At 42.8% G+C, this 24,892-nt stretch overlaps 1 protein-coding gene across 5 annotated transcripts in view; it reads right to left on the reverse strand.

Moving 5' to 3' along the window:
* The window catches only part of LOC118362359 (connector enhancer of kinase suppressor of ras 3-like), a 79,450-nt gene that overhangs the window by 21,772 nt on the left and 32,786 nt on the right, over positions 1–24,892 (reverse strand). For all 5 annotated transcript variants that reach the window (XM_035742625.1, XM_035742627.2, XM_035742624.2 and 2 more), the window contains 10 exons: positions 21,252–21,293; positions 19,917–20,036; positions 19,587–19,646; positions 18,203–18,271; positions 17,853–17,999; positions 14,893–15,029; positions 14,044–14,237; positions 13,869–13,955; positions 4,083–4,345; positions 897–934 (listed from right to left, as the gene is read on the reverse strand). In XM_035742625.1, the coding sequence (XP_035598518.1) occupies positions 897–934; positions 4,083–4,345; positions 13,869–13,955; positions 14,044–14,237; positions 14,893–15,029; positions 17,853–17,999; positions 18,203–18,271; positions 19,587–19,646; positions 19,917–20,036; positions 21,252–21,293 (1,157 nt within the window). The remainder of the gene's footprint in view (positions 1–896; positions 935–4,082; positions 4,346–13,868; positions 13,956–14,043; positions 14,238–14,892; positions 15,030–17,852; positions 18,000–18,202; positions 18,272–19,586; positions 19,647–19,916; positions 20,037–21,251; positions 21,294–24,892) is intronic.

A 24,892-nucleotide genomic window follows, 5' to 3' on the forward strand; every position in this document is an offset into this window, starting at 1 on the left:
ATAATCACTCAATTGTCTACTATATCGTGTAACAGTGTGATCTGAAATCTGTGCAATTAGGACAGATAAGGGTCTTAATATGTGGGCACTCATCATGTCTGACAAACAAGCAGAGAATGAGGGGGTCTTAAAATAGCAGTTTGGGGTGTGCGAGTGTGTTGGGATTAGTCATCAATCCCAGTGTTAATGAGTGCAGTCACACCTCCTCAGGCCCAATGAGAGGCTCAATGAGAGGCTCAATGAGAGGCTCTACCAAACAGACAGGGTGATCCTTCTACCATCGTCAGTCAGAAGGTTGGAGCAGCTACAGTATTTATAGTTTGTTTGGAAAATCATGTTTTGTTATAACACGGTCATCATTTGTGATTCCTCTTGTAGGAGGTCACCGAAGTGAGGTTAATTTCATTTCAATAAGGGGAATAAAATATGATTGGTGGTGTCTTCAAAGATTAAATCCAAATCCCTAAAATAAGAACTATCCTCATTCAGAACCCTCTATTTCCACACAGAAGGATCTGCCCTATTCCTTCTGGGTCTTAATCATTCAAAGAAAGTCATGCCTTGCGGTTGTAACACTACCTGTCTGATCTAGCATGTGGTATCCCAGTAGTCTGTTCGTCTTCTTGTCTGGTCATCTGACACCATGAGGCTGAGGTTAGTTTTCTACCACAAATGTTTTCATTTGTCATTAAAATCCAGTTCAGAGCACCCACCCCAGGCTTGGTTAAAAACATGCCACTACTCCCTGACTGACTGGGGGCTCCAGTCAGATGTCACCAAATATCAGGGGTATTTGTCCTATCTGACCTCGTACTTCACATGCTTACAGTACAACACACAAGCAATTGAGAATGGGTTGTTATGAGTGTTATGGTTGACGTAATGTGACCACCCACCTGTTGGGGAAGCCACTGCTGGAGCGCCTGTCAGACACCTGTGAGTGACGGACACAAAGAACGAAGTTAACTCATTCACTACCCAGACAGCACTGGTCAACAGTTACTGGCCTTCTGAGTCACTTTCTCTGCATCTTCTGTTCTTGTGGGTTAGAGACTACACTAGTCTGTCTTGCCCATATCGTTGAAAGGCATTGGAGGCAAGACCTGCTCTACAGTCACTTAAAAATCCTTAAATGTTTTAAGAACATCTATGTGGCTAATTTAGAAGTTTTGATTTACTAAATGTGTTAAGTTGGACAAATCGCTGATTCGCCTCCAAAGCTTAACATGTAAAAAAGAAAAATAGAGAGCATGTCATTAAACACACCAACATTATTTCCTTCAAAGAAAATGGTGAAAAGAAATATACATACACATCTGTCAACATGCATAACATCTTTCCCTTTTCACATGAACATAATGCATGACTGTGGCTTTTGTTAGAAGTGAGCAAACAGTGCAGGGAGAAGCAAAGAGCAGGCTGTATTTTCCCCCACCACAAACATGCAGATTAGTTAAGGACCGCAGGTTGCCATAGCTAGGCAGGCTAGGGCAGGGCACTGAAGGTTAGAAGGAAGAGAGACTAAAACAAACAGACAGGGGGCACTCAGACAACCAGTATAATCATGCAGGGAAAAAGGTAGAGGGGGAGAAAGTAGTGAGATTAATGTAGAAATATGACAAAGTCAATGTTGTTCTTCTTGTCTAGTATTATGATTTTCAAAAGCCAAATTGGTCTGCCAGCTTTTTTGATCAAATGTAACAAATAAAATAAAGTGAGTCCCGAGTGCAATTCAGATGTAGGTGAAAAGGCATACAGAGGTTAAGAGTATATTTTAAGCAAGCTATCTTGACAGTACAATAAGACATATGCTTCACTCTCCTTAATTAGAACGTAGGGTCCATTTATGTTTGAAATAAGGCAGTTGCAGAAGCATGGCCAGCAGAGAGAGAGAGACAAGGTAACTTTAGCTTGACTATCCAGTTTCACCACATGCTTCAAAAAAACAGAAGTAGAGTTCATTCTCAAAAGGTCAAAGCAAATTAGGCCAGATCATAACAGCTTTAAATTCCCCTTCCAAGGTGAATAGCCACTGAAAGTAACAATGCTAACACCTTTCATGCAAATGGTTGGTGTGGAGATTTGACAGATCACCAACCTATAACAATTTGTTTAATCTAGTTCTTCAGTAAAAATAAATCAAATAAAGACAAAACAAATAAGAAATGGAATCAACTGGACCTTTAATAATATACTATCAAAATGTTACAAAAAAGGTACAATTGTGTTTGTTACATTTCTTGACATGTCGTGGTATTGAATAATACTGTCCGTTAAACTCTGGTGTTGTTACGCTTGTTATAAGCTATCCATAGTCTTACTAAAGCTATCTGTGCTGATTACAGAAGACTGCCTGGCCAGTGAATTCAGAGGCCTAACCTACCATCTTTGTTCCCAAGGCTGATTGTAGACAAGCAGCTGTTCGCATCCTTTGAGCAGGGTGATCACAGAGCAGTGTGTCTACAGAACAAGGCAGGACATGGGACTGTACAGAGGAGTGCATAGCCTTGAACCCAGAGATAATAATTGCTGGTGATGTTGAAACAGTATTGTCACCCGCCATGCAGCATCAATCTGTGACAGTAGAGAGTTCCAATATGCATAGCTTTTAAAAAGGTCACCATTGGAAGTGTAGTTTAACTGAATGGTAACAAGGGCCTGACATGTAAAGACAAACAGTAGAAATACAAGTACAATAGAAACCTGGAAACTCTTTTCTTTGTATCTCAAATAAATAAAAATTCAAATCTAAAACTCCCTGCAAAAGTGTTTGATTGTTTCTCAAAAATAGTGCTATACAGTGCATTCGGAAGGTATACAGACCCCTTGACAAGATTCTCTGTTCTGATGAAACCATGATTGAACTATTTTCCCTGAATGGCAAGCGTCACATCTGAAGGAATTCTGTCACCATCCCTACGGTGAAGCACGGTGGTGGCAGCATCATGCTGTGGGGATTTCTTTCAGCGTCGGGGACTGGGAGACTAGTCAGGATCGAGGGAAAGATGAACGGAGCAAAGTACAGAGAGGTCCTTAACAAAAGCCTGCTCTAGAGCGCGCAGGACCTCAGACTGGGATGAAGGTTCACCTAACAGGAAAACGACCCTAAGCACACAACAAAGACAACGCAGGAGTGGCTTCGGGACAAGTCTCTGAATGTTCTTGAGTAGCTCAGCCAGAGCCCGGACTTGAACCCAATCTAACATCTCTGGAGAGACCTGAAAATAGCTGTCCAGCAACTCTCTCCAGCCAACCTGACAGAGCTTGAGAGGATCTGCAGAGAAGAATGGGACAAAAAAATCCCCAAATACAGGTGTGCCAAGCTTATAGCGTCATACCCAAGAAGACTCGAGGCTGTAATCACTGTTAAAGGTGCTTCAACAAAGTACTGAGAAAGGGTCTGAATACTTATGTTATTTTTGTGTTGTTTTTGTTGCAACAATGTCAACACCTTTTTCTGCTTGGTCATTACGGGGTATTATGTGTAGATTGAGGAAAAAATGAATCCATTTTAGAATAAGGTTGTAACGTAACAAAATGTGGAAAAAGGGAAGGGGTCTGAATACTTTCCGAATGCACTAAGTAAAAACAAATATATTTTTAAAAGTTCCCATGAAGATACAAGGCTGATATGTCCCAAAACATTCCTCTTGTCCATTTGTAGACAGATAGACAGACATTTCCTTTTGGTAAAACATCTAGCTCCAAATATTATTGTTCTCATGCATGTCCTGGGTTTGGCAGCCAGCGCATTAAATATTCCTATATTTATCTGATTGTGTGGCTGAGATGGGATTGGTTGGTAGTCGGTGGAGTACTGGGATTGGTTGGTAGTCGGTAGGGGACTGGGATTGGTTAGGAGATGATGTATCAGAATGCAGTGAGTTAACTACTAAAGCAGTTTGGTTGTGGAGCAGTACAGTAGCAGTACAGTAGTAGTAACACCGGGAAGGCAGGGAAAAAGTGAGAGAAGGAGAGCCCACTGCAAACAGTCGGAGGACAAAAAAGCACTGAGGAGGACAAAGATAGGAACAGGAAGCCCATCAGTGAGTCAATAGCTTAAGCCGTGTGATCCAACTGACCAGAAGCGAGGGCTCTGCCGGGGGGCGTTTGGAGGCGGGGGCTATGGGTGTCTTTTTGCTGTCCAGGTCATGGTCCTGGTAGGGGATGGTGGCGCTGTGGTGGAGGTCCTGGTTGGCAAAGTAGCGGCTGCCCCGGATGTGGTCCACCCCTCGGACCAGCTGCCGTTCCCCCACTGGCCTGTAGGGCAGCGCCACTGATGTGACCTCCTCAGCGATGGTGGGGATCCGCTCATTACTCAGGTATCTGTACAGTAGATCCTCGCCTGGAGGGGAGCGTGGAGGGAAACACACATCTTTAGTACAATTGATTAGAATGTAATGTACAAAACACACATTACTGAGAATAGGTTGTTGATTTTAAAGGCATATCTTCAGTAGGCCTAAACTGCATTAAGAGAAGCACTATTAAATTAAATGAGTCCAATTGATGTCTACAGCATGTGTTAGCCATGCAATGACAGAGCACTGCACAGGCATCTAGGCCAATTAAATCATTCTCCCTCTCCTCTACCATTGCAGTGTAATTGGGTTTCCAGCAGTGAGAGACTGTTTGATAGCTCTGTCTGCATTCACAACTGTCTGTCCTCTCCAGGGGATGAAGAACTGATCTTCTCGGTGTAAACCAGGGGTTTAAAAAAACAGTAAAGAACGAAGATCAGAAGCGGGAACAAAAGTGATCTATACTGTTGATCTATACCGGAACAGAACTGTTATTTTAAAATGGGAACTGCGTAACAATGTTATTTTACCTTCTATACCAGGATATATGGAAACAGCCACAGGATGGTTTTTCAATAACCTTCTAAACTTCTGTAAAATTGTCATATTTGTAGCTACTTTAAATAAATACCTGCAGTCAACTTGTGCAATACGTTAGGAGATAGATTGCCTTCATTTCACCGGTCACATTCTTATACATAATGAAGCTTACCGAAGCTCCCCAGAACACGTGTTTTTGTAAATCGCACAATGGGAGAAAGTGGGTAGCAGGTGAGTCCAGCTGTGTATTGACAGGGGTCGTGTTTTATATTGAACGTATGTTTTTTTGCTTCAATAGAGTGATCAGGGACATGTAACTAAAGTCTTCCTTCACAGAAAATACATTAGCCCAACACATTCGGCAGAAAATAGCTTAATTGTCATCAGATGACAACAGAAGTGCAACACTATTTGGCTAGCAGCCACACAAGTAAATGAGCTTACAAAGAAAAAAAAAAGAAAACAATGCATGGCCATCATATTTTGTCATGTTTATCATTGAAAGAGAGGAACCAGCTACATTTCCTAATGTTTTGCTTAAATTTAATCTTGCATTTTACAGGAGAAAAGTAGGCTGGCTACACCGAGAAAAGTACCAGAGAAAAGTAGGCTGGCTACACCGAGAAAAGTAGGCTGGCTACACCGAGAAAAGTACCAGAGAAAAGTAGGCTGGCTACACCGTGAAAGGTACCAGAGAAAAGTAGGCTGGCTACACCGTGAAAGGTACCAAAGAAAAGTAGGCTGGCTACACCGAGAAAAGTACCAGAGAAAAGTAGGCTGGCTACACCGAGAAAAGTACCAGAGAAAAGTAGGCTGGCTACACCGAGAAAAGTACCAGAGAAAAGTAGCTACACATCAGTCAGAGGCCTGTCTTTTGATAGAATGCCCATTCGTGAATGATCATCCGAGTGCAGAAGTGCAACTTAAGCACAAAATGTATTTGATGCTGAGCAAAAATTACAATAACACAAATTTTAGATCTGCACATACAAAACGCAGCAAGATATTTCTTAGGCGTTTAAATCTTTTTTTCCTGCGTGAAAAACAAAGTACTATGAGTTAGGGCGACCCTTAAGTTTAACTTGCTCGTTATCTATACTGAACAAAAATATAAACGCAACATGTTAAGTAAGTGTTGGTCCCATGTTTCATGAGTTTAAATAAATGATCCCAGAAATGTTCCATATGCACAAAAAGCATATTTCTCTCAAATGTTGAGCACAAATTTGTTTACATGCCTGTTAGTGAGCATTTCAAGAAGCTGATTAAAAAGCATGATCATTACACAGGTGAACCTTGTGCTGGGGACAATAAAAGTCCACTAAATCTGCAGTTGGGCCTTGCTCCCAAGTGGGTGGGCCTATGCCCACCCATGGCTGCACCCCTGCCCTGTCATATGAAATCCATAGATTAGAGCCTAATTTATTTAAACTAACTGATTTCCTATATGAACTGTAACTCAGTAAAAGTTAAAATTGTTGCATGTTGCATTTATAGTTTTGTTCAGTATACGTGGCTGAAATAACGTCACGGGCAATGTTCCCTCTAAGCACGCAGCTCCTCCAGGACTAAAGCGCAAAATAAAATATCAGAAGCACGAGAGATTGAACTTCACTCAAATTTCTAGAGTTTTTCCCTTGAGTTAAAAAGGAACGGTTCACCCATTTTGAATGTTTATATTGGTTTTGTGCATCTCTGAACGATGTTCTATCGATTCCCTGGGTCAATTCATGTTTTCATGCATATCTGAGATATTGCTGTTCAACAAGGCAGAAATCTGTCCGGTTTGACGTAGCACCGTGATAAAGTCGCTCTCACTACACTGGAAGTTAATAGGAATACAACTTTTAGATTACGAAAACTTATCATACATGTCAGATTTCAATACTGGCCGGTGTCATAACGCAGTAGGTTGTCTTCTCTCGAATGAGCCATTGATCCTACTTTTGGGGAGGCCCTCAGTGGCACAAAAAACAACCAACCAACAAAAATGGGTCACAACTCTTGCAGCTCTGTCGCACGCTGGGTCTGTACATAGGAGTCTTTTTAAAGTCTAACATTGACCTATGGTAGGTACACGTACAGCTCATCCCTTGGCAGGAGTACTGTAGATCACTGACCTCAACCCAGAGTCTCTGAGCGATGTCAGCCCACTGATGCTCCTATCAGACTACAGCAAAATCACAGTCTAATTGAACAGAGCAATACTCAATAAAAGCCCAAAACTCCACAGTATTAAGAAATGCTATAGATGGAAGGAAAGTAGTGTAGAAACCCACCAAAAACCAATTAGGCAAAAACAAATTCAATCTCATTTAGACAACAAAAAAACAAAAAGATTTCCCAAGCTTTAAACATCCCAGGGAGCACTGTGCAAGCGATAATATTGAAATGGAAGGAGTATCAGACCACTGCAAATCTACCAAGACCTGGCCGTCTCTCTAAACTTTCAGCTCATACTAGGAGAAGACTGATCAGAGATGCAGCCAAGAGGCCCATGATCACTCTGGATGAACTGCAGAGATCTACAGCTGACGTGGGAGACTCTGTCCATAGGACAACAATCAGTCGTATATTGCACAAATCTGGCCTTTATGGAAGAGTGGCAAGAAGAAAGCCATTTCTTGAAGATATCCATAAAAAGTGTTGTTTAAAGTTTGCCACAAGCCACCTGGGAGACACACCAAACATGTGGAAGAAGGTGCTCTGGTCAGATGAAACCAAAATTGAACTTTTTGGCAACAATGCAAAACGTTATGTTTGGCGTAAAAGCAACACAGCTCATCACCCTGAACACACCATCCCCACTGTCAAACATGGTGGTGGCAGCATCATGGTTTGGGCCTGCTTTTCTTCAGCAGGGACAGGGAAGATGGTTAAAATTGATGGGAAGATGGATGGAGCCAAATACAGGACCATTCTGGAAGAAAACCTGATGGAGTCTGCAAAAGACCTGAGACAGGGACGGAGATTTGTCTTCCAACAAGACAATGATCCAAAACATAAAGCAAAATCTACAATGGAATGGTTCAAAAATAAACATATCCAGGTGTTAGAATGGCCAAGTCAAAGTCCAGACCTGAATCCAATCGAGAATCTGTGGAAAGAACTGAAAACTGCTGTTCACAAATGCTCTCCATCCAACCTCACTAAGCTCGAGCTGTTTTGCAAGGAGGAATGGGAAAAAAATTCAGTCTCTCGATGTGCAAAACTGATAGAGACATAACCCAAGCGACTTACAGCTGTAATCGCAGCAAAAGGTGGCGCTACAAAGTATTAACTTAAGGGGGCTGAATAATTTTGCACGCCCAATTTTTCAGTTTTTGATTTGTTAAAGAAGTTTGAAATATCCAATAAATGTCGTTCCACTTCATGATTTTGTCCCACTTGTTGTTGATTCTTCACAAAAAAATACAGTTTTATATCTTTATGTTTGAAGCCTGAAATATGGCAAAAGGTCGCAAAGTTCAAGGGGGCCGAATACTTTCGCAAGGCACTGTATATAGTCGTGGCCAAAAGTTTTGAGAATGACACAAATGTTCAAACTCTGCTGCCTCAGTTTGTATGATGGCAATTTGCATATACTCCAGAATGTTATAAAGAGTGATCAGATGAATTGCAATTAATTGCAAAGTCCCTCTTTGCCATGCAAATGAACTGAATCCCCAAACAACATTTCCACTGCATTTCAGCTCTGCCACAAAAAGGACCAGCTGACATTTCAGTGATTCTCTCGCTAACACAGGTGTGAGGGTTGACGAGGACAAGCCTGGAGATCACTCTGTCATGCTGATTGAGTTCAAATTACAGACTGGAAGCTTCAAAAGGAGGGTGGTGCTTGGAATCATTGTTCTTCCTCTGTCAACCATGGTTACCTGCAAGGAAACACGAGCAATCACCATTGCTTTGCACAAAAAGGGCTTCACAGGCAAGGATATTGCTGTCAGTAAGATTGCACCCAAATCAACCATTTATCGGATCATGAAGAACTTCATAGAGAGTGGTTCAAAATGTTGTGAAGGCGGCTTCAGGGCACCCAAGAAAGTCCAGCAAGCACCAGGACCATCTCCTAAAGTTGATTCAGTTGCGGGATCGGGACACCACCAGTACAGAGCTTGCTCAGGAATGGCAGCAGGCAGGTGTGAGTGCATCTGCACGCACAGTGAGGTGAAGACTTTTGGAGGATGGCCTAGTGTCAAGAAGGGCAGCAAAGAAGCCACTTCTCTCCAAGAAAAACATCAGGGATAGACTGATATTTTGCAAAAGGTACGGGGATTGGACTGCTGAGGACTGGGGTAAAGTCATTTTCTCTGATGAATCCCCTTTCCGATTGTTTGGGGCATCCGGAGAAGACAAGGTGAGCGCTACCATCAGTCCTGTGTCATGCCAACAGTAAAGCATCCTGAGACCATTCATGTGTGGGGTTGCTTCTCAGCCAAGGGAGTGGGCTCACTCACAATTTTGCCTAAGAACACAGCCATGAATAAAGAATGGTACCAACACATCCTCGGAGTGCAACTTCTCCCAACCATCCAGGAACAGTTTGGTGACCCACAATCCCTTTTCCAGCATGATGGAGCACCTTGCCATAAGACAAAGTGATAACTAAGTGGCTCGGGGAACAAAACATCGATATTTTGGGTCTATGGCCAGGAAACTCCCCAGACCTTAATCCTATTGAGAACTTGTGGTCAATCATCAAGAGGCAGATGGACACACAAACAAAAAACAAATTCTGACAAACTCCCAAGCATTGATTATGCAAGAATGGGCTGCCATCAGTCAGGATGTGGCCCAGAAGTTAATTGACAGCATGCCAGGGTATTTGCAGAAGTCTTGAAAAAGAAGGGTCAACACTGCAAATGTTGACTCCTTGCATCAACTTCATGTATTTGTCAATAAAAGCCTTTGACACTTATGAAATGCTTGTAATTATACTTTAATATTCCATAGTAACATCTGACAAAAATATCTAAAGACACTGAGGCAGCAAACTGTGTAAATGAATGTGTCATTCTCTCAACTTTTGGCCACGACTGTACAGTGAATTTGGAAAGTACTCAGACCCCTTGACTTTTCTGTTACGTTACAGCTTTAATCTAGAATGTATTAAATTGTTTTTCCCCCCTCTCATCAAATCTACACATAATGACAAATATATTTTTTTAAAGTAGAGTATTCAGAACCGTTTACTTAGTACTTTGTTGAAGCACCTTTGACAGCGATTACAGCCTCATGTCTTCTTGAGTATGACACTACAAGCTTGGCACACCTGTATTTGGAGAGTTTCTCCCCTTCTCCGCAGATCCTCTCAAGCTCTGTCAGGTTGGATGGGGAGTGTAGCTGCACAGCTATTTTCAGGTCTCTCCAGAGACGTTAGATCAAGTTCAAGTCTGGGCTCCTCAAGGACAATGACTTGCCCTTAAGCCACTCCTCCGTTGTCTTGGCTGAGTGCTCAGGGTCATTGTCCTGTTGGAATTTTTAAATATTTTTTAAATGTAACCTATATTTAACTAGGCAAGTCAGAAGCACAAATTCTTATTTACAATGACGGTCTACTGGGGAACAGCCTTTTTCAGGGGCAGAACGACAGATTTCTACCTTGTCAGCTTTGGGATTCGATCCAGCAACCTTTTGGTTATTGCCCAGCACTAACCACTAGGCTACTAACCTGCTAAACCTTCACCCCAGTCTGAGGTCCTGAGCACTCTGGAGCAGGTCTTCATCCAGGATCTCTGTACTTTGCTCCCTTCATCTTTCCCTCGATCCCGACTAGTCTCCCAGTCCCTAAAATACAACCCCACAGCATGATGTTGCAAACACCATGCTTCACCGTAGGGATGGTGCCAGGTTTCCTCCAGATGTGATGCTTGGCATTCAGGCCAAAGAGTTCAATCTCTGTTTCATCTGATCAGAGAATCTTGTTTCTCATGGTCGGAGTCCTTTAGGTGCCTTTTGGCAAACTCCAAGCGGGCTGTCATGTGCCTTTTACTGAGGAGTGGCTTCCACCTGACCACCTACCAATGAGGCCTTTATGGTAAGAGGGAGTGCTGCAGAGATGGTTGTCCTTCTGGAAGGTTCTCCCATTTCCACAGAGGTACTCTGGAGCTCTGTCAAGAGTGACCATCGGGTTCTTGGTCACCTCCCTGACCAAGGCCCTTCTCCCCCGATTGTGCAATTTGGCATGGCACCCAGCCCTAGGAAGAGTCTTGGTGGTTCCAAACTTCTTCCATTTAAGAATGATGGAGGCCACTGTGTTCTTGGGGACCTTCAATGTTGCAGAAATGTTCTGGTACCCTTCCCCAGATCTGTACGTTAACACAATCCTGTCTCAGAGCTCTACGACAATTCCTTCGACCTCACGGCTTGGTTTTTGCTCTGACATGCACTGGCAACTGTGGGACCTTATATGGACAGGTGTGTGCCTTTCCAAATCATGTCCAATCAATTTACTGCTGGTGAAATCCAATCAAGTTGTAGAAACATGAAGGATGATTGTCATGACGTTGCCCTCTGGACACAGCAAGCACCATCCCCCTACCTCTGCACCATCTCTCTCTGTCTCCTACACCCTGGCTGCTGTGGTCAGAGAGGTTGTAAATTCCTGGAAGAGACCTCCTCATGGCCAAAGTAGAGAGCGAGTTTTCATAGAGAGAACAAAGCAATTACTTCCACCTCACAGAACTGGAGGTCCGAACAATATTTATGTTCTGGAGAATATATAAAAGATCGGTGAAGAATCCAGCTACGAACTGCTCCGTTTGGTACAATTTTGTGAAACTCACGAGACACAATACGGCCACATTACCATAACACTGTTTATACAATAGCCTCGGTTATGAGGCATACATCTAATTGTTGTACAAAATGAATGAGTAAAGATGATACTATTTGTGAAATGACGGATGCTATGTAATGATGTTAATGTGAGAGAATTGTATTTCTGTTTAAAGTTTCACTAAGTCATTGGCACGCCCCCAGGGGCAGACAGGACCTGGCGTCATGACAGCCCTTTTCGATGTTCTGAATAAAAACCCCAATTGGGTTTTCTATCACCAGACCAGTACCTCTATCATAGAGGGAAATAAGGTTTAAATAGATTGCTGAATCTTTTAACCATCCCACGTGGTTAAACTCATAGACTATAGATAGACAGAATAAGAACAAGTCTTTGATATTAATTACTAGTCTGCAGCTAGGAATTCGGTATCATTGAACACGAAGACCGACAACCGCCAAAACATCTATACTATAACGACATAAATGAATGTCACACTGAACTATCCATTCTAACCACGACAGAGAGAGAGGGCGGACAAACTCGCCAACAGAAAAACTTTTCAACTGAGATCGACGACACACTGAGCGTAAATATATTGATTGCAATTATTCCCGAATGCGTGAGTGTTCATGAGCAAAGGATTAGCATTTCAATTGTTATAATTATCAACTCTGTAGTGTCTTCTCAGCTGACCCCCACTCCTTTTGTCTAACAAGCCACCATGCCGGTTTAGCCCACTAGGGCACATTTCCCCTATCATTTATTTGTAACCATATCTACTTTGTTTGTGTTAAGCATTTCTGTGAGTACTTAGTAAATACGTGATTGTAAGACAATTGATGTATGGATGACTCAGTGAGGGCTGGGTTCGTGCAGATATCCAACAATTTATGACGTTTAGAATGAGACTAACGTGAGGTAAAGAATAATTCATTAATTAGAAGACTAAGTGATCAGATTAAAATATCTGAAAGTTATTAGGAAAATTATAACTTTGTATTCTGAATATTTTCCTTGGTGCCCCGACTTCCTAGTTAATTACAGTGACATGATTAATCAGTTTAATTGCGTAATAATAATAATAAGAGTTATTTGATAAATACAGTGGGGCAAAAAAGTATTTAGTCAGCCACCAATTGTGCAAGTTCTCCCACTTAAAAAGATGAGGCCTGTAATTGTCATCATAGGTACACTTCAACTATGACAGACAAAACGAGAAAAAAAATCCAGAAAATCACATTGTAGGGTTATTTATGAATTTATTTGCAAATTATGGTGGAAAATAACTAGGATATGAAAATCTGGATACCACCCAAACTTACTGCCTGCCAAATGAAAATCTTTGCCAGTGTTTGTGTGTGTTTTGGCTACCTGCTCCTCCCCCTCAAGCATTGGCTACAGTAGCGTGATTCAGAAATTAGGGAGAGATTTTTTAATTACAGAAGAATGGATTAACTTTTTCAATGCTAGTTAAGGTACTATAGCTGTTTCACTTTGGATTTATTAACTAAAATAAAGCAAGACGTGTTTTTAATTCAGGTACCGCTCTGCACACACAAGCTTGTTAGCTAGCTAGCTCTGGTCCAACATAAAGCCAACTCTCGGAAGTTCAAAGACGTTCAAAAGTCCTGTATAGAAGTCTCCACTCCGTAGGTATATTTCTGTGGGCCTAATTCAGTTAATGCATGTCATAAGATGCCCAGCGCTTCAGGCCAAGCCTCCTCCAACACCCTCTCTCACCATAAACTTGTCTGTCCATCGCGCATTTAAACAACTATTGCTTGCTCGCTCCTAAGCGGCTCTTTCCGCACTGATTGGTGAAGTAATTTAATGTCAAGCTAACTTTAAAAAATAAATTGATTTCAGAGGTTTAAAAAAGGAATCGAAAAGAATCGAATAAACCTAAACTTTTTTTTGGTTCGAACCATTTCATAACTTTATTTTGCAGGTTTGAACAGTGAAACGGAAGAAAAAAAGGGAACAAAATGGTGGTTCCAATCCCTAGTGTAAACTCTCAGGCTCTCAGTTGACACTAATCACATGGTTCATTCATTGGTCAATTAAGTAGAGGTACCAGTCCTCCAAGGTCATCGGAGGGGTAAATTCTACCATGTGTTCAATTATTTAACCGTTGAAGGTATGAATTGGATAATCTGAGGTTGTGGTCAATTAGTTTACTGTTGGTTGATTACTGTCAATTGTTCTGAAATTCCTCAGAAGATGGGTGGCTGGCATGTGTTTCTTACCTTTCTGGCCTTGTGCCCAGGGCTTGGCATAGGGGTCTGCAACTCCAAGACAGGTGTCCACTGGCATGGAGAGAGGGCGTGGCTTACCTAAGCAGGAAGAACAGAATTGTTTTGAATATTGGCTTGAATTCTAGAATGAGTGAGTATGTCGTCATTGTGGGGGGATAACACTAACCACGAGATGAGGTGTTGCGTTGCCTCATCCTGGGCTGAATGACATTGGCCTCGATAGGGTAGACCACGCCCAGCTTGTCGTAGTCTGCGATGGTGAAGCGTCTTTGACTCTCCAGGTCCAGGAAGGAATTGGGCGACTCTGAACCCTTTGGTCTGTTCTTATTGATACTGGAGTAAGAGCTGATCTTACCCTCTCTGTGGAAAGAAAATTATCAGCATTAACATCCCACTTCAAATAGGTGAGAGCACAAGGAAGGAGATCAAATTAGTACAATTTGTTTTATGCTGTTGCTCAGTCCCTAACTAAAGTTGCTCTGGATATACGAGTCTAATAAATCGCTAAAACTTAAATTCAAGATGCATACAACAAAATCAACAACCTGTTGAATATGATTCACCATCTGAACATAGCAACAGCCTGGTCACTGCCATACACAGAGGGAAGGAGAGAGACAGCGAGAGAGCGAGAGATGGAGGCAGATGAAACAAAGGCTGTTGCATAACGTGTCGAGCGGAAAGGGATGAATGTGCTCTGTTGTAGGGGTTTATGGGTGAAAGGCCAGAGATCGGGGGCTGAAACACTCCTTTTCCAGACCTCAAAGGCAGGGAAATAGAGCAGGAGAAGGTGCTGGAGAATGGAGCGCCGGCTGTCTATGGGTGCACGGCTCCCTCAATGCAGGGATACAGGGACCCACACATACGTCTAACTCACCCTGAGGTGTAGATTCAGGCTAGGAATTTTTACAGAACCCAAAGTACTCTAGGCTTATGACTAGGCCTGGTTAAATGCCTAGGAAGACACCTGACCCTAGTGTATGGCAGTGATTGGAGAAGGGGGTGCAGGACTTACAGGGGTACACAGCGTGGGGTGTAGGGTACCGAGGGGGGAGGGGGGATGTACAGGTCCAGGATAGCGGGTTTCTCCTTCTTGGTGGCGCTGTCCGTGGAACAACCTGGAGACTGGGGTTTGTTCAGGGAAGGCGTGCTCTGAAAAGAAAACATTCAGTCAGAAAACGCTCCCCTCAGAACCTATTGTAACTGTTGGTGGGCAAACGGCCAGCAACATAGCTACAGCAAATGGATAGATGTCTCAAGAGGTATCTACTTTCTAGGAAATCTACTAACTTGTTGGCAAGGAACAGCGTTTCTCCCATATGTCACATCCTATTGTCTACTCTAGCTAATTGCTTTTGTCTTTTTAAACTTCCAACATTCATCATCAAAATTGATGGCTTATTATCTCAATTGTCTGCTACTCTATTTACATTCCCTGGCCAAGGAAATTTAAACACTACTTGTTAGGAAAGAGGTGGCTCAAGATATGGCCGGGCCTACATTATAGCTGCATGCCTGTCTCTTTACATCTACAGTGCATTCTGAAAGTATTCAGACAGGTTCACTTATTCCACATATTGTTTCATTACAGCCTTATTCTAAAATGGATTAAATATGAAAAGAATCCTCAATCTACACACAACCACTGAAAATAACAAAGCAAAAACGTTTTTACAAACAAAAATACCATATGTCTGCAGCATTGAAGGTCCAAGAACACAGTAGTCTCCATCATTCTTAAATTGAATAAGTTTGGAACCACCAAGACTCTTCCTAGAGCTTGCCAAACTGAGCAATCGGAGGGCTTTGGTCAGGGAGGTGACGAAGAACCCAATGATCACTCGGACAGAGCTTTAGAGTTCCTCTGTGGAGATGGTTGCCCTTCTGGAAGGTTCTCCCATCTCCGCAGCACTCCATCAATCAGGCCTTTATGGTAGAGTGGCCAGACGGAAGCCACTCCTCAGTAAAAGGCACAAAACAGACCACTTGGCATTCGCCAAAAGGCACCTAAAGGACTCTGGCCATGAGAAACAAGATTCTCTAGTCTGATGAAACCAAGATTGAACCCTTTGGCCTGAATGCCAAGCGTCATGTCTGTAGGAAACCTAGCACCATCCCTACGGTGAAGCATGGTGGCGGCAGCATCATCATTCTGTGGGGATGTTTTTCAGCGGCAGGGAGGCTAGTCAGGATCGAGGGAAAGATGAACGGAGCAAAGTACAGAGAGATCCTTGATGCAAACCTGCTCCAGAGTGCTCAAGACCTCAGACTGGGACGAAGGTTCACCTTCCAACAGGACAACGACCCTAAGCACGCAACCAATACAACGCAGGAGTGGCTTCGGGACAATTCACTGAATGTCCTTGATTGGCCCAGCCAGAGCCCGGACTTGAACCCTATCAAACATATCTGGAGAGACCTGAAAATAGCTGTGCAGCAACTCTCCCCATCCAACCTGACAGAGCTTGAGAGGATCTGCAGAGAGGAATGGGAGAAACTCCCCAAATGCAGGTGTACCAAGATTTTAGCATCATACCCAAAAAGACTAAATGCTGTAATCGCTGCCAAAGGTGCTTCAACAAAGTACTGAGTAAAGGGTCTGAACCTTTTGCTTTGTCTTTATTTAGTGTGTTATTTAGTGTGGGTATTTAGTGTGTAGAGTGATTTGTTTTTTTCTCTTCATCAATCAATTTTAGAATAAATCTGTAACATAGCAATGTGGAAAAAGTGAAGGGGTCAATAATTATATTTGGGGAATGGAAGTATTTTAAATGGGAATTCAAAACAGCTGCTGCGGCATACATTTAAGAAACTATACCATTCTACCACAGCTATGGCGGCATTTTAGAGCCACACTACTTGGTAAATTGACCATGTTCAGTTTCACTCTCCATCAAGCAGATCATTGTACGTCTCCCCTCTCCTCCTCCCCCAATAAACAGCCTACCTGTAGAATCCAGTGTCACTCCTGAATCATTGTGTGTTCCATCATTGTTTAACACATTGACACATCTCATCATAAAACCCAAGATGTGGCGCTTTTGATTCCTGACACCTTGTTCAAACACGACGGTGAACAAGTCCTGAATGATCCAGTATCTTTGTGATGAGAGGTTCTTTGTTAAGTGAAACCAGCTCTGCTTTGATATCATGTGATCTGATCTTTCCAGGGCAGAAGAAGCCTCCAGAGGCATGACAGGGCAGTGCCAGGACCAGCACACAGGTTGGGTTACAACAGCGTATTGTTCCCTATGGAGACCCAGTCACTGCAGGCAGGGCTCAGGTGCTTGGCTGTGGCTAAGAGCTCAGCAAAGTCATTATTGTCCACATATGAGAGAGTGGTGAATTGGATTACCATTACATAACTTCATTAACACAGGATTTGTCTGGACCTTCTGAGACTTGATTCTCCTCGTCTCCACTAACTCAAATCTTAGGGGTTTTGACCTTCTCAAAAGAGGGTGTACCCAAGCCCTTTGTGAGCTGAACCATTGAGCGGCCCACAGAGACTTGTCTTCCATGGAAGCTCGCCGACTAGCCAACCTAACCCACATAAATACAGCATGGATCACTAGTGATTCCCACCCTACATTACTGCCAGATGTTGATCTGGTTCTATAACCACCACCACATACACAAACCACTCAGACATTTGTTCCTCTCTCTTCTACTCTCTTCTACTCACCACTGTCCCCAGTGGTGGGGAGCTCCTGTCTCTGCAGACTGACTCACAGACTGCTGGCTGCAGCCACTGATGACCCAGTAAGAGGGACATCATCATCACTGTGAGAGTACAGTAGTTGTCCTCAGCCCTGTGGCCCTCTCTCTGGGTGGTTCCTACACTTGTCTAGACTTGTTACAAACACATCTCCCTACTCCCCCATAAGGCACATTTAACAAAAGGTAATATGAACAATAACAATCACACTGCCTTAGTACATCAAAGTAAAAGATGAAGGGATTTAGAAGGTTCACCTGAGCCATGGGCGGTTTCCAACGCATGTTCTTGAGGGGAGCCGGTGTGAACCCACAGGTGCCTGTAGGTCTCTTCTTCAGCAGCAGGACTACACCTTTAGGGTCCTCTCTCAGCTTCCCCACCAGGTTCTTCAGCTGCCAGCCCACCTGACAACACAGAGTGTCAGCAATATATCCTTCTGTAGCTGTGTAGTGAACGACAAGGGCCAGATTATAACTTGAGACACAAATGTGTGGTTTTAAGTGAACGTGTGAGCCGTGGACAGTCTCAACCCTTCTATAGCACTATAGTCAATTGGAGGAGTGGTGTGTGTGACAGGTGTCAGATATAACAGGTGCTGGGTGCTCACCACCGTCTGCTGGTTGACCTGGATCACCTCGTCACCTCCATGGATCTTCCTAGTCATGTCTGCGGGAGACTGACAACACAAAGGAGAAGATTAGTCTACCAACAGACATCACCTACATGTAATATTAGCGCCTGGATAATTCCACATGTATCTGTGTTTGCTTTGTCAGAAGTGCCACGTATGGGCTTGTTACGAAACAGACCCACTTCATAAGCCCCTGAGGAAATATACCTTCAATATCATTCTGACTACACAACAAACACCCTTCTCAATGAATGGGTTGTCACATTATACATGATACATTTTGCATGAGAACGTCAAAGCAATTAATGAGTCATGATATATGATGAATTAGGGTTTGATAAACGACGGAAGGCATGATAATTAGGCTGTATTTGCTAGCGCTGCCACATTACTCAGTGTTCTTCTGATGCGGAACACTAGGAGGATATTCTACAGTTGGACTTTGGGGTTCTAAAATGGATGACTGAGATGGGAACAGCTATATTATTCAACCCTTACAAAACTCCACCCCTCTCTTCACTGCTTGGTAAACACATTTACACTGGTATCCTTGCTCTGGGGTAAACACTTCTGCCCTCGACCACCCTTCACATGGGAGGAGGACGGCAGGGTGGGTTGTAAAGGAGATGGATTGTTTGAAGCCCACCCTTAACTGGAAAAACTACCCAATTGTCATACTTAAAAAGTAAAGATAATACAATTAAAAGATAATAAAATAAATGACTCAAGTAAAAGTAATATTCCTACTTGAGTTAAAGTATTTGGTTTAAAATATACTTAATATAAGTATCAAAAGTCATTTCAAATTCCTTATATTAAATTCCATTTTTTTTAATGTACCTATAGCCAGGGGCACACTAACTAACACTCAGACATAATTTACAAACAAAGCATATGTGTTTAGTGAGTCTGCCAGATCAGAGGCAGTAAGGACGACCAGGAATGTTCTCATGATAAGTGCGTGAATTAGACTATTTTCCTGTCTTGCTAAGCATTCAAAATGTAACAAGTCCTTTTGTGTCAGAGAAATTGTATGGAGTAAAAAGTGCATCATTTTCTTTAGGAATGTATTGCAATCAAATTAAGAAGTTGTCAAAAATATAAATAGTCAAATACAGGTACCCCCAAAAACTACATAAGTAGTACTTTAAATTATGTTTACTTAATAAGTACTTTATACCACTGACTGTCTCCCCCTCAGAACTTGGCACATGGCAGCCAGTATTTACGCATAATATTAAGAGTTGCTATACCAACTGGATTTATATTGAAAGATGGCGCGTTGACCAGGATGGTGTTCACTAGGACGGCATGTTCACTAGGATATACTCAGGTATTCCTCTGTGGCCACTATACTTACATGCTCTGTGGTGCCCGTGATGACATGAAGTCCATCATAGGTGGATTTGATGTACATACCCTGTACAAATATGAACATGAGGAACATTAATTATTATTTGTGAGATGGTTGAGTTTGTCTGGTGCTCAACTTTCTTACACACAGAGCTAGTAGTCCAGGCACACAGAGCTAGTAGTCCAGGCACACAGAGCTAGTAGTCCAGGCACACAGAGCTAGTAGTCCAGGCACACAGAGCTAGTAGTCCAGGCACACAGAGCTAGTAGTCCAGGCACACAGAGCTAGTAGTCCAGATGGTATGGGGTTAAACTGAAAACAGGCAGCATTCCTCACCAGTCCCTCCCCAGGCTTGAGGTTGTTGAGCTGAACTTCATCCAAGCATGCTGATTGGCTCATCAGAGGGTCAGAGGTGGTTCTCACGGTCTGGTCACAGATGCTGTTCAGAACCTTGGACTGGAACGAGAAGGGGAACCTTTTAAGCAACGCAAGAAAACCAAAACAAACAACCCAAAGAATGAAAACAAAATCAAATGGAATCTCATGAATCCATCTCATCTCGTTGCTTGTTCCAGTGACTCGATGTGCTTTCCTGATGGCTGTGATTACGCGGCCAACCCAGTAATGTAATGTCCCGTCACGTGACTGATTCTGTAGCTACCGCCTGTCACCTAAGAGGTGTTGTGTCTGTGGCTGTGTTAGAGGGGTGGGCTGGCAGGTCGGCCAGGCAGGTCGGCCAGGCAGTCAGGTGACAAGAACAGTCAGTCACTCTGTGGCAATTATCACACTCCTCCAGGGAAGAGGGGAGAAATGAGGGGTGAGGGTCATTAACGTTAACATTAGCTGGTTCTTCAGCTTCAGATACAGCACTGAGAACATGCGGGGGATCCGCCTACGCCCCTCTTCTCCATTCTAGGTCATTATGGACAATCTCACCACCTTGTCATCATTAGTGGGGGCATTTTAGTGATGCTCTGAGAAAAAGAAAAATTGATTTTTCTTCAGGCGAGTAACAAGCATCATGCTTAAAACACGCACAACACATTTGTGCTTACATATAGATGCGGACGGGACACGAGTTAAACCAACTGATGCACTGAACCAACCTTATTTTAGCTCGAATTGAATTTTGTGTTGACCACACAAGTCTATAACTAGATCCCTAGACAGGAATTTGTAAACAAACCAGAATCAATGAAATGCTACTCACACACTTCAGAATATTCACCATAGATAGGGACCAGTCTGTAACTACAATAGTTTTTCTGGTGCACTTATTTGAACAACAAGTTCAACATGGAGAAGACTTCTAAACAGTGTAGAGATTGAGATCTAGCTATTGTGTGTGTTCCTGCAGCAGAGTTCACCGACAGTGTCTGAGAGGGAGGAAGTTCAGTGTGAGCTGTAGAGTCTGGACTGTCAGTGACAGGAAACACTGATTGATGGCCGGGGTGTATTTTAGCCGCCTCTTTTACCAGAGGGCCCAAGCCCATGGCCCTGCCTGCACTATTAACTCAGAGGGAGACTGCGCTGAAAGCATGCCACCTAATCGCCATAAGACATTAGAGATCAACATCTACACAAACGTTCAAACAGACTTGACCTGAGTGCTCCCATAGGAGGTGGGAACTCATTCTAAAGTTTACATAAAAGGAGATGAGATATACTTACAACTTCCAGGATCTTTTCTTCCATCTCGTAAACAGTATAGTCCTGTGGAGGAGACAGATAGGCGGCCTTCTCAATACTCCATCAACAAACAGGAAGAGGTTCTTTCACCAAATATATCATTTTTATTTACTAAGTATAGTGAGTCAGTAAATATGATATAATCAAAGATCCAGATATAGGACTGTGGGAGATGGAGAATGGCCTCAAATAAATAGCTTTCTGAGTCAAATTACATCTCCATATGAACTTGGGGACAATATAATTGCAAAACGTGGTGTGGTGTTACAGTAAACTATAGAGTAGTGTAAATGAAGGAACCTTGCATCTAGAAAACAGAACTTGGAGGCGGCAAAGTGTTACACTGTAGAAACCATATCATCTAACTTCAAGGTGACCAAAAACCCGTATCCAATCCCATATTATACCATTTTAGTTTTTAAAATTGACTTCCGTAAACAAACAAAAAACACTGTTTAGCACTGGGTCCCCATGCATTTCATCCTCTAACAACTCAGTCATCATAACCTTTGATCGCCTGGTACTGTCCCATCTCAAAACCTCTCTTGGTCTGTGGACGACACTGTCAACATGGGCCTACACTACATTCTCAAAACACCTTGATAACCCAAAGACATACGCAAGGATATTGTTTGTGGACTTCAGCTCTGCGTTGAATAACATCATCCTAGAACCACTACAAGACAAACTCTCCCAATTGAATGTGTCCGGCTCCATCGGTCAGAGGATCATCGACTTCCTGACCAAAAGGACGCAACACGTGAAGCTGAGAAAACACCTTTTCGGACTCTATATCCCTCAGCACCAGAGGGCCACAAGGACACGTGTTCTCACTTCAACACCGATAACTGTACCTGTCAAACTACTGAAGTTTGCATATGATACAACAGGTCGGTCTCAACCCCCGACGGCGATGAGTCCATGTACCGTGGAGAGATGACCGGCTGGTGGCCTGGTGCAGTCACAATAACCTAGAACTCTACACAGACAAAACCGTGGAGATGGTTAACTTCAGAAAACATCCCCCACCTTCTCCCCTTCGAGATGAATGGCTCAGCTGTTACCACGGCGGAAAAACTCTAATTCCTGGGAACCATCATCTCCCACAACCTCAAGTGGGAGGACAACATCAGAACAGTCACCAAGAAGGCACACAAGCGGATGTACTACATTGCTGACCCCTCCCACCACCTACTCTAAAAATGGACCTCTGGCAGACGGTTCAGGTCACTGACCAGAATCTCCCACCATCCGAAAGGTTTCTTTCCCTGGGCAGTGGACCTCACCAACCAACCATCTGGCCCACAGAGACCAAAGGACTATGCACTATGCTGCATACCACATCAAGCCATCTCTGAACTGTACACTAAATAACTACACTTGCACTCTGTTCATCTCTCTGCATTTAAATAGTCATACTGACACTAAATCCACTGTATATCTGCTCATTCTCTGATAGCTCTATGCTCACTACCTAGTTGTATATAATGTATGCTGTCTGTATTCTTTCTCTAAATGTTGTCTATCACTAGCAGCACCATATGACCAAGTACAATTCTGAGTATATGTAAATGTAAAGGTGATTCTGATTGCTAGGTAGGCGAGTCTCTCCTGCAGTAAAAGTATGTTTATTTAACTAGGAAAATCAGTTAAGAACAAATTCTTATTTACAATGACGGCCTACCCCGCCCAAACCCTAAAGACTCTGGGACAATTGTGCAAACAAGAACTTGAGGAGCCAGGATTTGTATTCTCGTAGTAAAGTTTGTGTGCGCGTACATCTATCAAGTGTTATTGGTCACATACACGTGTTTAGCAGATGTTATTGCGGGTGTAGCAAAATGCTTGGTGTTTCTAGCTCAGACAGTGCAGTAATATCTAACAAGTAATATCTAACAATTTCAGAACGTATACCCGATACACACAAATCTAAGCAAAGTAAAGGAATGGAATTAAGAACATATAAATATACGGATGAGCAATGTCAGAGCGGCATAGACTAAGATACAGTAGAGTAGTATAGAATACATATGAGATGAGTAATGCAAGATACTTAAACATTTATTAAAGTGGCCAGTGATTTCAAGTCTGTATATAGGCAGCAGCTCTGTGCTAGTGATGGCTATTCAACAGTCTGATGGCCTTGAGATAGCTGTTTTTCAGTGTCTCGGTCCCAGCATTGATGCACCTGTACTGATTTTGCTTCTGGAAGACAGCCGAGTGAACAGGTGGTGGCTCGGGTGGTTGTTGTCCTTGATGATATTTTTGGCATTCTTGTGACAACAGGTGCTATAGGTCTCCTAGAGGGCAGCTAGTTAGCCCCTGTGATGCATTGGGCAGACCACACCACCCACTGGAGAGCCTTGCGGTTGCGGGCGGTGCAGTTGCCGTACCAAGCAGTGATACAGCCTGATAGATGCACAATTGAGAGCATCCTAAGTTTGTGAGGGTTTTAGATGCCAAGCCAAATTTCTTCAGCCTCCCGAGGTTGAAGAGGCGCTGTTGGCCTCGGTCGCCACACTGTACATAGTGGCTGCTACCTATATACATAGACTTGACATCACTGGCCACTTTAATAAATGTTAAAGTGTCTTGCATTACTCATCTCGTATGTATGGGACCGAGAGACTGAAAAACAGCTTCTATCTCAAGGCCATCCGACTGTTAAACAGCCACCACTAACATTGAGTGGCTGCTGCCAACACACTGTCATTGACACTGACCCAACTCCAGCCACTTTAATAATGGGAATTGATGGGAAATGTAAATATATCACTAGCCACTTTAAACAATGCTACCTTACATAATGTTACTTACCCTACATTATTCATCTCATATGCATACGTATATACTGTACTCTACATCGACTGCATCCTTATGTAATACATGTATCACTAGCCACTTTAACTATGCCACTTTGTTTACTTTGTCTACACACTCATCTCATATGTATATACTGTACTCTATATCATCGACTGCATCCTTATGTAATACATGTATCACTAGCCACTTTAACTATGCCACTTTGTTTACTTTGTCTACACACTCATCTCATATGTATATACTGTACTCGATACCATCTACTGTATGCTGCCCTGTACCATCACTCATTCATATATCCTTATGTACATATTCTTTATCCCCTTACACTGTGTATAAGACAGTAGTTTTGGAATTGTTAGTTAGATTACTTGTTGGTTATCACTGCATTGTCGGAACTAGAAGCACAAGCATTTCGCTACACTCGCATTAACATCTGCTAACCATGTGTATGTGACAAATAAAATTTGATTTGATTTGTATTCTATACTACTCTACTGTATCTTAGTCTATGCCGCTCCGACATTGCTCATCCATATATTTATATGTTCTTAATTCCATTACTTTGCATAGATGTGTGTATTGGGTATATGTTGTGAAATTGTTAGATATTACTTGTTAAATATTACTGCACTGTCTGAGCATTGCTACACCTGCAATAACATCTGCTAAACACGTGTATGTGACCAATAACACTTGATAGATGTGTACGCCGAGAAACTTGAAGCTTTCCACCTTCTCCACTGTGGTCCCGTCGATGTGGATAGGTAGGTGCTCCCTCTGCTCTTTCCTGAAGTCCACAA

This window comes from Oncorhynchus keta, chromosome 29 (assembly GCF_023373465.1).
Source record: "Oncorhynchus keta strain PuntledgeMale-10-30-2019 chromosome 29, Oket_V2, whole genome shotgun sequence".
Classification (NCBI taxonomy): domain Eukaryota; kingdom Metazoa; phylum Chordata; class Actinopteri; order Salmoniformes; family Salmonidae; genus Oncorhynchus; species Oncorhynchus keta.